The 14,879-nt window shown below is 33.7% G+C and overlaps 1 protein-coding gene across 1 annotated transcript; it reads left to right on the top strand.

The window, feature by feature from the left end:
• Nucleotides 1-1,333: 1,333 nt before the first annotated feature.
• LOC143146706 (dynein axonemal intermediate chain 3) lies at nt 1,334-12,467 on the top strand. The gene is given in 13 exon segments (XM_076311242.1): nt 1,334-1,514; nt 1,577-1,776; nt 2,418-2,849; nt 3,493-3,813; nt 4,896-5,144; nt 7,006-7,165; nt 7,220-7,572; nt 8,438-8,783; nt 9,583-9,811; nt 10,038-10,338; nt 10,679-10,858; nt 11,367-11,708; nt 12,243-12,467. Coding segments are annotated over 13 exon segments (3,519 nt in total).
• Nucleotides 12,468-14,879: the final 2,412 nt, after the last annotated feature.

Below are 14,879 nucleotides of genomic sequence, written 5' to 3'. Positions count from 1 at the left end.
TATTCAAGAGACAATCTTACGAAGAGTTTTACTGTTCTCAGTTAGTTACCAACGATTTTTATCGACGATAAATCTTTTCGTTATTACATAACCAATTTTTTTTCGATGTTTTATTGTAACACTAACTTCTCTTTCTGGATTCCAGAAGATAGGTCTATATCGTGCGAGAAAAATAGAAAATAAAAGATTTTTCCAATTTTGTTTACATACTGCTATTCAATTCGAAACGATGCGAACAGGATTATAGAATGATAGTGGAGTATACGGTATTGATAAATTATTCGTTTTCTGCGATCAATTCGTGAATTTTTACTGTGCATGCACTTATAATTTACGTGAATATTTTATCTCGAAATAAATATTTATCGACGATTGTTTCAAGCGATTATATCTACAACGTCAATAATGCTCGTTTTAAACTAATATATTAATATCCGTCGATTAGGGATCGAGAATAATGTACGTGACACGAAAAATATAAGGGGAAGCTTTTGAGTGATAAAATTATGAATCTTTTGCATTATAAAGCAGAAAATTCCATTGAATTTTAGACATACATTAGATAAATATGCCTCTTCCCTGTTTATAGACTATTATTTAATAATCTCTTTGAATCTCGAACCATGATTGTTATCAATATTTACGTATTTTTTAAATAATAATATTACAATGTGCAAGGTTCCGAAAATCATACGAAAAAGTGTTATTTTCAAGCTCTAAATAGTTTGTGTTTCGTTTGTACAGAAGATACCTACATTCTCACATGTATATTTAGTTTATATTTCAGCCTGTGTTCGCTATCGTTATTACGTCAATTGGAAAAAATTTGCTATATTGTTTAAAACAGATTAGAAATAAATGATCAATTTTCCTTCGAATTAAATATAAGAGTCACTGATTAAAATATTGATCGTACGTTAATAGTTTAGGTGAAAAACATAAAATACATTATTATTTCAATATTCGTGGCTATTGAACATCTCGATGCAATTCAAATTTTGTTCAACGATCAATATTTTAATTAGTGATTCTTATATTTAATTCGAAGGAAAATTGACATTTATTTCTAATCTGTTTTAAACAATATAACAAATTTGTTTACGATTGACGTAATAACTATAGCGAACATAGGCTCAAATATAAACTAAATATACATGTGAGAATGTAGGTATCTTCTGTACAATCGAAACACAAACTATTTATAGGTTGGAAAGAACACTTTTTCGTATGATTTTCGGAACCTTGCGCATTGTAATATCATTATTTAAAAAATACGTAAACACTGATAACGATTCAAGTTATTACTTCTTTGTACAGGGTTAATTGCAACATAATGAGTGACGATGCTGCTACTGCAAATGTGGAAAAGGAAGAGGAACAGAAGAAAATGGCGGATGATCGCGTGGAAGTAGATCTGTTCGATAGTCCCAATTATGACGATATCCTTTCCGATTCTGAAGGCTTTGAATACACATCGGAACACGAAATGGAATGGAAAATGAAAGAAGGAAGATGTTAGTCATTACCTCGAATTGAAACGGTATGAAAATCTATGGATAAAACAATTTTCTTATAGCCGTTTCTAAAGAGACAATAGATTGGGAAAAGGAAGTAAAGAAGACCGTGCAGCTTAATATCGAACCAAAAGAGAAACAGAAAAGCATTTACATGCTCGATTCATACCCTTCTTCCAGTCCATCGACGCAAGACATTTCGAAATTTAGCACGGATCTTCCAACCGAATCTCATAGACAAGTTCAATACTCGGATTCACTGGTAAATCACCGACTGTATAATATATCTAAATGTTTGAAACGTTTAAATACACAAAAGTCGGACAACTAGTCATTATCATTTTTCAATTACCAAAATATTTCCTTTTCGAGGTAGAAGTAGAGGGTTTGAAATCGGAGGGACACGAAGCTTAGAAGGTTAGAGCAATCGTCTTGAACCTCAATTATTGGCTAATTCGAACGTAACTTTAAAAAATCTTTATCATTAATCAAGAGCAGATGCTATCACCGCAACGACCTTATTGTCGTCCTAGACAGTAAACAAATATAGATTCGATAAAAAATGTCTTTTGAAGAAACAAGAATTCAGAAGAATACAATTTTAATTCCAAATCTTTCCTACAAACATTAAGATACAAATCTTCGTTAGTGGGAATCAGAAAACTCTGTACATCGATTGTGATTCTTATTAGATATTTACTGCTACGAAAAAGATATTTATCGACAAATTGCAATAGCGATGATCTCTGAATCATTTTGCACCGTAACTGCACACTTGTCTCTATTTCTACGTGTTTTATTTAATCTTTCAATTAATATTGTACACAATATCGATGTAATAAGAACGTTCGATTTTTATTATTTTCTTGGTATTTAGTGACAACATTGAAACATTGTTTTCAGGGTTTGCCAGGCGTGGCAAGGATACATCTAACACCCCTAACGCAAAAAGTTATCGGTTGCGTCATAGGGGAACACGTCAGTACCGAGCACCCTTGGGTATACGTAAGAAAGGAAATCATCGAAGATAACATAGATCTTCATGAAGAGAGTAGCGACTTCTTACCGGTGAAGCAAGAGATACACCAATTCCCAAATGCGAAGATACTTATTGGTTATGTTCCATCGTTAACCCAAGAAGGCCAATTCTACATTTGCTTATCCGAGGAAGGTCGGGATGTTGTCACGAATATTATCCAAAAGCAAAGACAGGATCATGAAAATCGTGTAAAAACCGCAGTGTACAAACCATTAGGAGAGTGGCAAGAATTGGGAAGTAGTATAGAGATCGAAGAGACCATTGTTACAAACACAAGACCACTTTTAGAGATCGAGGTAAAAATCAAAGGAAGTTCAGAATGAAATATATTATCAAACGCTAAAATATAAATAATACGTATTCTTTTTTCTTTTATTTTTATTTGTGGCTAATTTCAAAATCAAAGGGTGATTGTGTTCTTTTATGATTGGAAATCATCGATACACGAACATTGAGTTCGAATGTTTAGCTCGATAAAATTTAAATATCTCGCGGACGAATTTGTGGCGACATCTGTCGGACTCAACTCCACCACGAGAGAACTAAGATCGGGTTAATCGGTCGGTCGTACAAGTCTCTATACACTCGTCTACTTATTTCTAGTACAGTATGAAAATCCAAAGAAAAATCTCAATATAGTTAACTATCTTCCAACAGTAGCTCTTAAACAATAAATTCATTTATCAGATTAATGGACTTTAATTAATTAATATAAAATTGTTTTTTAATAAATTACTTTACATATATATATATATATATATATATTTAAATGTACATAAATAATTTATTTATATAAATATATTTATATACTATTAATTAATAAATACTTGTTACACACTGCGATACAACCATCACTGTTTATAAACCTCTTTAATTTTAGCGTTCAATCTATTTAAAAGTTACACCGATCCGAAGTTTAATTTATTTTCTTAATACTAGCTGGTATCTACCGCGGATCTGCTTAACTCATCGCCGAACCTTACGGATAGAAAGGCTGACGATCAAAAAGATGGTTACATCGAACTTCTTCCTTATCGACAAATTTTTAAAAACATATCGCGAATACTGATGTACAATGCGACCCAAGTAACACCGACAATGCAAGATGTTAAAGTCCAAACCGAGCTTTCACTGTCTACAAATTCTTGGAACCAATACAAATATGATTATCAGCCCCTGGATATTTCTACCTTCAACGAGGATCAATTGGAATCGTTCAAAAATTTTCTTCGTCGTTTCACCGATAAAGTGTGCGATAAAGTTCGTTTATCACAAGATCTTATTTTATTACAGTAATTCCCGCGTTCAAGTGCCAAAGTGCCAGGTCGCTTAAAAGCAACACAGATAACGACTTTTGTCCCCAAAAGTAAATGGGATACACCAAACGTGAATGAAATAAAACAACACCGAGCAAATTTTGCATTAATACGTATCATCGTTAATGCAAAATAAAAATTGTTATATTCCTTGTTATACCTTTATAAGATTATTATTAATGAATTAACGACGTTTTCCGCGTGAAATGAAACTAAACACGGTCTTATCTGTGTACGTGTGTATTTACGGAATTCAGAAACGATTTGATTTATGTATAACTAAAAATAATCCGAAACAATTATTTAGAAGTTTGGCCTACTCACTGATTTCAATGATTTTTGACTATATTATAGAAGATAAGATTTGAAATAACTTTTTCCTTTGCGTATGTAAGGCTGTACGTCTTAGTTCCCCAGATATTTGCAAAATTCCATCGGTACTACTAAGTTAAATTCACAATCGACTCCTTCAAAAGCCAGCACTTTTGCAATGATCAGAAATGTATTTTCGGTTACTTTCCATGCACACAATGAATTGATAACATATAACAATATACAATTTTTATAATTTTTATGAATTTTATAATTTACTAAATATAGAGTAATTGCAATTAAATGACTTTTTCACTTGTTAATCAAGCTATGGAATCGCTCTCGCTTCGCTAGGTAACAAGAGAAAAACTATCTCTACATTAACCTAATTCGTAAAAATTAATACGATGGGTAGGCCAAACTTCTAAATAACTACCAATCTCTTTTATTATTTACAATTACTCGAATCTGAAATTAAAAATTGTCACTTGAAAGCAGCAATTTCTGTATAATGCTTCACACACTGTCATAGTGTGAATCTCTTTTATTATTTACAATTACTCGAATCTGGAATTAAAAATTGTCACTTGAAAACAGCAATTTCTGTATAACGCTTCACACACTGTCATACGACATACAAATATTATAAAGTATACGGTGAATGTCCAATACATTCGTATTCAAAAGTGCAAGTATAATTATAAGAAGTTACAGGTATTGCTAAACAGCACTTGGAATATCTACGCGAACGATTATTGGAATTTGGTGCGAGATATAAGAGACACACAATGGACCATACCCGCCGCCTACAAGGAACACTTGAGCTTTCACGATGGCCAATATGTCGTTGAAAGAGTTATCAATGATCTATGTTGGCATCAACTTTGGTCCGGTATTGTATTCGCTACTTACACGCGATACTCGAAGTGCCATAATCTTTTGGATCCTAAAACAGACGACGAGGTAAAAGTAACGAAGATACAAATGCTTTCAATCTGTGCACTGAAAACTTAATCAAGGTGCAGTACTATTTTTCGAAAAAATAAGAGGAGTAGAAGTAAAATATTGTTCGACAAAATTCTCTTCAGTCACACTTTCAAGTATAGCGATTAATTTTTTTATAACTTTTCGATTAATACTGCTCCATTTATCTTATAGAATGTCCCACAGATCCGTTTAGGACTTTGGACATTCCTTTTTCAACGATTTAAATACGTTTTTCGTTATTTAAAACATTTGAACAATTAAATCTATTTTTATGCAGCCAGTATTGAACACATGTCCGTAAATATAGGCAAGAATGAAGTACAATAATTTCGCTAATTTACATTATGTAAACAGAATTTTTTTAAATGCAATTATTTCTCAAACTACAATAGAACGTCGGTAGATACAACTTCGTTGGTTGTATTATTTTGATCAATGGAAGGTCACTTAATAACAATAACCTTCTCTTTGAGACTAAAATCGATCGTTGGTAAAATAAGGACTATGGCACACTTCCTCTATAGATTATTCAAATAAAAGCGTTCAGTGTTTACAAAATGGAGGAAAAGAGTCGTAATAATCATGGCTTGAAATATTAATGTTTTGAAGATTACAAACAATTATCTGTTTCGATCAAAGAGGGCAATTTACTCGCTTCTAGTAAATCTATTTCCATACTTTTATAATCCTAAATATATGATAAGAGTATTTTTTAAGCGACAATTTGATCATTTTTACGATGTACGATTTTTTATGACACCCACTCTGTGTACCTACTGCACTCTTACTTGACGAGACAATAATCTACCATTCAGGGTCTACTTCTCTTTTCTTGTTTCAACGTGAAGGGTACACACTGATATTCGTAAAGTAGAAAATAAAAGCAACAGAAGGTTATTGCCCGAAGACACGTGTAAATATACTGCGTAAGAATAAATAGTTGTCTAGCGAAATGGCACAAGGGCAAGTGAAATATTCCGTCCGTTCTACGTGTAACACTTTCGGCTGCGACGTTACCTTGCTTTAGTTCGACGAATCAGCAACTAATACATAACGATAGCCAATTTTTTCCATGTTTACAAATTCACTGAGAACGTTCACTATTGATAGTTGCCAAATAAAAACTAAACATCGTACCGTCATCAACCTTCAAACTTAAGCTTTATAAGGTCGGTACTTTCTCCCTTAGTTATTCTTTTCAAACAACTAGCGCCATCTATACCTCAAGCCGGGTACTTCTGGGATTACCCTCGTACTATCGTAATTTTAGGATAGCGTAGGTTTAGGAATTGGTAGCTTTAAGAGAGCATTTGGCGAGCAACGATCGAGGTTAATAAAAGAGAAAGTAGGGGTCGGAACAGACCCAACAGAAAAGCGGGTAAGGGCCTTTCCTTTTTCGAAAAAGGAGGTAGAGTTGAACCGAGAACTGTTGAACCGAGAATTGTTGAACCGAGAACTGTTGAACCGAGAACTGTTGAACCGAGAATTGTTGAACCGAGAACTGTTGAACCGAGAACTGTTGAACCGAGAACTGTTGAACCGAAAATTGTTGAACCGAGAACTATTAAGCGAAGAGTCGTGAAGCGATGTAGAGAGATGTGTCATAGTCACGTTATTTATCTAGCTATTTTCAAAGTATCCATTACTTATAACTTAATAAATTATACCATAATATTTTTAACAATATTATTGATCGTGTGCGGGCCCTTTTAAATCATGGGTACAATTCGCGAGGCGGATCGAGCCGTACAAAAAGGAACAATAAACCACAGTTTGTCGGTCCATGCTATGACCAATCAGACGTTTCACTATTCTCATCTCTACTATTCCTGCACAGATAATACAAGCATACGAAGATAATTTCGTTCTCGTGTGGTCGTTCACCGATTGTTTGTCACCCAAACTGATCCTTGAGTGTCCAAGGGAGGTGACATCAGTAGCCGCAAATCCAATCGATGAGAACCTCATTGTCGGTGGCTGTGCAAACGGCCAGTTAAGTAACAACCGAATAATCGAATGGCATACGCCGTCGGTATTATGGTGAATGCAAGATTTCTTGGAATTGTAGGTCGTGATTTGGCATATTCCTGGGAGGATCAAGCAAGTGGAAACAGTCGTAGTGCGTACCCCGAGTCAAGTGAAGTACAGAATCGCTATACAGAAATTGAGTACGTGGTTGAGAGAAGTAGTTGGAGCATCTAGAATTAAACCTACTGCAATGTCCTCGTTGAAGGATAGTCAAAAAGCAGGGATAACGCATATATCGTGGATGTCGCCGTACGATAGCCTCGATAAGAGTGGTAGGATAACATCGTTACCAAAGGACACGATCGTCGATAACTTAAATTTCCAATTTGTTACTTCGAGCGAGGATGGTACAATTGCTTTTTGGGACTTGAAGTTAGTTGATTCTTGTTCACAGAACACCTTCGTTTTTTCTAACTGTAATTACCATTGTTCAAACTGTTTTCGAACACTGTCTCTTTAACCACTTTGTAACCACTTGTAACCGCTAAGTTTGGACAAGATATTTTGCAATCCAATACCGTTTGTACGACACCATGGACGAGATAGACTTCCCTAAAAAAATATCTCCGAGCTTCATCCGACAAAAGATCGTGTAAAGAAAAATGACTTGAATGAAGAAACTATTAGATTGTTCGGAAAGTCATTTCGTTTTCCACAATGGAGAATGTATAATTTAATAAAATGTTTATACACTCTAAAAAAATCGTCTTTCATTTTCACCATTTCGTTTTTTTTTTTTTTTTGATGAAAATGAAACACGATTTTTTTAGAGTGTATAAACATTTTATTAAATTATACATTCTCCATTTTGGAAAACGGAAATGACTTTCCGAACAACCTAATAGTTTCTTTATTCAAATAACTTCGAAATGACTTTCCGAAAAACCCAATAGTTATTGTAACAATTGCGATCTTGCGTTTTGGTAAGCCATGCTTTCAATTCTGCGAGAAAAATAAACGAAATTGTTTCTAAAAATAACATGTCTTTCGTTTAATATTGGCTGTGAAGACGCGTGAAACGGTTTTTCCTGAAATTATAATCTTTCACCTAACACGTAAACAAACTCGCGAGATGCACGTTTTTTTGCCATCTGGTATCGTACGAACGATATTAAGTATATTGCGAAATATCTCGTCTATGAATAACGTTAGAGATCCAAACGGTTGAACTCCGGAACATCTCCAACCTCTATCACTCGATCCGCCAACCCCTTCACCATTGTTTAAGATCTTAAATTCAGTTCTATAATTGGTTGTTATTTATTTCAAGACAACAGAAATTTAGCAAGGAATGTCGTCAAATTGGAAAAAATATAACCAAACGCCCAGAAATTTTATCGGACGTCTCACCGTATACGTATCTCGATCGTATCTTCAGGCCGCATTATATCCTAGTGGTTCAACATCCACATGTGAGCAAAAGGCAGGTGGTCACTACTATGAGTATCTACGTACCTAAATTACAAAAAGTACCCACCGACGTTGTTTCATCTTCTCAAGATGTTTCTATTAGAAGATTTTACAAAAATGTCATCAAGAAACCGGATTTTGTAATGGAAGCGAAAATACTTGTCGGCACGGTCGAAGGTAAATTGTGTTATGCTTCTCGATTTGTCATTACTTTTTGGTAGAACATAACTCTGGACAGTGTTGATAGACTTCGCTAAATGAGCACGATAACCTTCTTAACCCTTGTGCACTGTTCTATTTGATCAGAAATCGAACTTTGGTATTAAATCACTAACTTTTATCATTGACTTTTATCAGCACTATTCGAAAAATGTACCGGGTAAAGAAAAATACAATTAATGTTGTTTTGTACAAGATATCCATGTTTGTTAATTTAGTAGGAGAGACCAGGGCGAATAACAACAATTGGACGTTAGAGTATGATTACGACAATACTATTGCATTTGTTACAACAATTTTTATAGAGCAATCTTACCTTTTATAAAGCCTCTATTTTATAGAGTCAATTTTACCTCCAGTGTAACAATTACTTCAACAATGCGATCACAGAGGTTAAAGTCTCTCCACGAACTAGCGCTACAAACTGTGTTTGGGCATCGTTGGTTAACTATCTTTGGAGGAAGTACAATAAATCCGATCTGATTGAATTTGTTAAAGGAATTTCAAGACTGCGTTAACTAATTCAGCTAGTAACCTTCTTGTTCCGATTGGTCTGCTTGGTTCAACTAATCCAAGCAGAATTGACTAGTCCAACTAATAGCAATAGTCTACCTTCTAGTTCAATGAGTCCAATTGGTCCAAGTACTATTCTAACTAGTTCAAATAGTCCGATTACAAGTCCAAGTAGCAAAATTTATTTTTATTATTGCTATACGAATAATTACTATAACATTAAACGTTTAAACATCGTTTACAGGTGACTTTGGATGCATCACGTGGGAAGGATACGAATTTACCACCGACATGACTATTAACAGTGAAACGTGTCGGTGGTCATGGACTAGCAGGGTACACGATGGGCCAATAACTCAGACAGTTAGATCCAAGTATAGCAAAAGTATCATTGCTACAGTTGGTGGGAAAATATTTTGCATCTGGAAGGACAATTTTAATACACCACTGATATTGAAGAAATCAAACGTTGGGTACAAATGAATTTATTTATACAAGCTTGTGACTAGAATTCTAAGAATCGTTAAAATTCGTTAATCTCTAATCGTTAGTTTTTAAGAAGAAAATGCGACAATTGTTGCTCCTTTTGTAATCATGGTGCTTTAGGTAAACTAGGTGCTAAGAAACATAATTGAAATATAATTTGTAACGTTAATAGAAATTAACATTTAACGAGTACCAAGTATTTATCGAATGTAGGTATACGGCTTTTTGTTGGGGTAGCTTTCGTCCTACAGTTGCAATCCTGGCACGTATGGACGGAAGCATTGAAATTTGGGACTTCATAATCAAAAGCGAAGAGCCATGCATCGTTCAGAGTTTGTCTGGACGCCTGATCACGGGAGTTTATACTCATGAGTTGCATCTGGAGCCTCAGTGTGTAGGATTTTGTGATTTCAATGGTACTTTACGAATATTCCTGTCTCCAGTGATGTTTCTTAAATACGACAAGAGTAATGAGCACTGGATGGACAATTTCTTAAAACGACAATACAAGAGGGTAAACATAATTTCTCAAAACAATGTAACATCTATATTCGTCGTTTGTACGCATCCAAAGTATTAGAAAGTTGATGGTAACAAAATGGTAGTAGCAAAGATGGTTTCAAAATTTCCTGATCCTAACAATTTTACGGTGAATCTGCTTTAGCATTTAATCTTATGTAATCAAGGTTTATGTACTAGAAAATATTAAGAATGCCTTATAGAAACTTTCAAAATCGACTATCCACGTTTACCTTGTTGTTGAGTTGATCTATCCGATACTGGAAACGTATTTCTTCTAATATTAAAGTACGTTGCTGAAAATGTATGAAAGTATTCATTTGTATGCACTTAAGATAAAGAAATGTCAAAAGTGGCAGAAACTATGGACAGAGACGCATCGCGATCAAATTGAAGAAACACAAATGTTGGTGCAGCACATTGCAATGAAGAAACAATTAGAAGAAGAAGAAAGAGCCAAAGTTAACATAGAAGTAGCGGAAGTACCTGTCACGGAAACTAAACAAAAACCTGAGGTGCTTGACTTTCATAAATTTATATCATGGTAGTTTATATAACAATGTTTCAAGCTGCTTCTTACAACTTCTGCAACATGTCTAACAGATTGTTTCAAACTAGATCGATTATCGAGATAAGTGTGAATTCAAACTGTTTCTTCGTTGCTTCATAATGCGCAATGAGCATCGTACAACCTGTAAATGTTTTAAGAAATGTAAATTCATAACTTTTTAAAAGATCTTAAGGAAAAGGAATTTATTCAATTTCGACTACCAATTTGTACGATACCCTTGGACTTGGTGTGAAAACAAAGGACTGAAATGAAAAACGCAAACAATAACAAAAGACTCTGTAAGGAATAAAAATAAATTCATAGCATAAATAACCTTTTTCGCTTAGAACAATAGCCTGTTAGACATGTTGATACAGTTTATATATTTCTGCCTTTTGGTCTAAATCGCATTCTGTTTTAGAAAAAAAATGATTAAGTGCTTGTAATGAGCAATATGTCACCCATGTACACAGAAATCATGGAAACTCGTTGAAAAAGCACGCGACAGGTGGCAGGAAATGGAACTGAAGCGTATGCAGCAGGTGATCCTGGAAAAGAAAGGTCTACGAAAGGACGAGTTGGAAAGGCAACGCGAACCAATATTGAGAATGCGCCAAGAAGCGAGAAAAAAGAGAGAGAAGCTGCAAGAGACGCTAAACATGCGGGAAGAAATTTTCGAACATACCGGGCACCTGTTTTTCCCTAAACATAAATCAGTTAAACGCGTATCATTGACCAGTGCCGCAGAACTTCGTGCAAAAAAAACAAAAAAAGATGATTTTTCAGAAACCATATTTCAGCAGGAAGAACTACAGGTTGGTCGACGATATTTCAAGTAATTGAAAAACCAAACATACGCGTACGTGCCAATATTCTTAAATAGATTACATTCCGTACACCATCCATCTCGCTTATATTTTCATTACATTTTATTCGGGCTAGTTTTATCTACACGTAATTGGAAGTTTTTCAAAAGTACTTTGCAATTCGAATATAATTAAATACAGTCGGGATAGAAACGCGTTTGGACTCATTTTCATCAGAGAAACTTCACTAATGCTTTGATAATACTATTGCAAATATATAATGTCAAATATAAAAAGTTTATGCTTTCTTTGGTGGGAGAAATTTAATCCCACGTACATATCTAATCACTTTGAGACCTAACCTAAGACTCGTTTGAGACCTAACTGTATGAACACAGACAGTGATGAGGACAATTCCGTTTCAAATATTTGAAGAAGATTTTGAAAACCGTACCAAATATTTCATTACAGTGTTTGATTGGTTTCTTAAATCCTCTCACCGCTGATCGTGCTTTGTTATTTATATTCTTGATTAATGAATAGAGTTTGATGTACGTCGATCCGAACGAAGAGATTATTAAGAAATTCATGGAAACGCAAGCAGAAGCACTGACTTATTTGCAAAAAAATCCGTTCGTACATACGTTCAACTGGCGAAAAATATTAAATGAAGGAATATCAAGACGAGCCTTGATGGACTACAAGTTACTACAATTTACGAAAAAAAAAAAAATCGGACTAAATACCACCTTAGACTTGAAAACCTAGTGGTCCGATAAAATTTTATCAGATGAAATTTTATTCCATCATCTATAAATGTGGTGTCTACTGAAAAACAAAATATCGTTCTTTAGAAGGTATTCTAGTGTGATGCTAATATTCTTTAGGACTCTTTTATGCAGAAAAGTGTCAAACATTTCGTTGTAAAAGTTTCGGATTATATTTATAATACATGTTTCGGTAATAAATATAATTTTTTTCATTGAAGAAAAATAAAAATTGATCGTGCTGCGTGTCCTCGTCTGTAAGCACTTTAATAAAGATGTCGCCTCATGGTGTCCGTGATTTTGTATCTCTTGCTTCTCTAAATTGGAAGTACCAAAGATATTCCTCATTAGTATAAACGTGATTATAGCAGGAAAGAAAACAAAAGAAAAATGTCTATTATTAAAATAATTATATTAGAAGAAAGTTCTTACGCATAGATTCCCGGGAAAAAAATCAATTTTTCTAAAGATACGCACTAGAATTTCCCTTAATTTAATTACATTTACAAAAATAATCATAGATATAGGTTCTCAAGTTTAAAACTTTAATATATTATATAATATTATATAATTGATCGATAACAGATACAATGTAACAGTTAAAATTTAAACATAACATTGAATTATTAACTTTATTGACGAAAATTATAATTAACAACATATATTATCTTATAAATCAAAGTACCGCCAACATTATATTTTATTAAAAATATTTGCATTCGAATCGATGCGTTTATTACATTTCCGTATTGCGTACAATGTTGCGTAGGTGAATGGTGATTCACATTTATAAGTGAATCGTCAATTAGAGCAATTTCAACCATAATTATCCCCTCCTTCTGACCCATAAGACGTAAATATTCTTCAATCTTCTCGCGCTAACTTGTATTAAGTGCCAATTTTCAAACGTTTGAAAGATTAACAAACGACCTGAACACGAAGTATACTGGATATTCATATGTACATATATACATACATATAGAGACAATCTCTAAAGAACAACAATTAACAACCCAATTAAAAACTCATTTGATCTGGAAGGAAAATATAATAAAAAGAAAAAAACAATCATAGTTTTTATGTAGCATTTATAAGAAGAATGTTCACTTGTTTTCCGAACGACACCACTACGATTTGTTAATTGAACCAAACTATTCATTATATCGAAATATACAAAATTGAATAAAGGAATAAACATTTACAATCGGCTTTTCTTCTATGTGTAATCGATTGTATTTCAATCATGATTCTAATTCTACCTACAGTTAACTTCCTAACACTTCTTCACTTGGAAAGTAAAATATCGAACAACATAAATAATTGCAAGATTTACAATTTCTTATATAATATATTTAAAGGAAAAAGAAAATATTCAATGGCAATATTGATTCGATAAAAAAGATTTCATATACATGTACTATTCGAGTAATTCTATTATATACTTCTTGGTAGCAACATATGAAAGAAAGCAGAAAACATATAGCTATTACATAAATATTTCTTATTTGATTTTAAATCAATTAAAATATGTGTGTGTAGGAAGTATTTCTTAGATATACTTAGATATATGTTGAAAATATCTGAGGGACATTTAGCCTATGCTCTTAAAGTGAAAATGTCACAAACAAATTATCGAAGAAAAATGCTTGGCTCATCTCCAAAAACCAGTGAAGAGAAACTTAAGACTGTAAAAGATCATATTGCAAGATATCTGACAAGTGAAGGTCATTACACAAGGTGGCATCATGTTCCAGCCTTCACACTCATCAAACCTTACTTGTTTAGACTATTTTATGCGAAGCACAATAAAAACTGCAGTCTCATCATGGACCACCAACAGCACCTGAGGATATGAAATATTATATTTGTGAAGCATGCATTGCACTCAGAGCAGATATCATTCAGAATGCAGTACCTTCGTCACAATATTACAATCAGTGAATATCACTTTGAACACTTACGATAGTTGCAAGAAGTTATCAGGTCACTGATGTAACAATAATGTAAAGTAATATATATATAAGAAAATATGCCTATTCCTCTGTTATAATAATATATTCCCTCTGGATTACAGATGGAAATATAGGGTCTGCGCAAGGTCACGACGCGTACAAAAAGAAAAGTCAAACCCGCTCGCACGTTTTCTCGAAAACTCTTTTTTTAACTTTTTTCTCGATACCGGTCACTGGTTACATTACAACTCATCTTTTGTTTTACGCTGGGTTTTTCGCTTGTTTTTGTTTTCGCTGGGCTTCAATGAGCTATCGATTTACCGAAACAGTCGCTCACTCAATCGAAACTTCACGCGATTCGCTCGCGCAAAACTCGTCCCTACAATAATAAATATTGTCACATAGATGTCGATGTTTTGTGAAAATCTCTGATAAAGTTGAACCTTCAACTTGATATTGTG

Source organism: Ptiloglossa arizonensis, chromosome 1 (assembly GCF_051014685.1).
Source record: "Ptiloglossa arizonensis isolate GNS036 chromosome 1, iyPtiAriz1_principal, whole genome shotgun sequence".
Lineage (NCBI taxonomy): Eukaryota > Metazoa > Arthropoda > Insecta > Hymenoptera > Colletidae > Ptiloglossa > Ptiloglossa arizonensis.
This window is presented reverse-complemented; position numbering and strand designations above follow the sequence as displayed.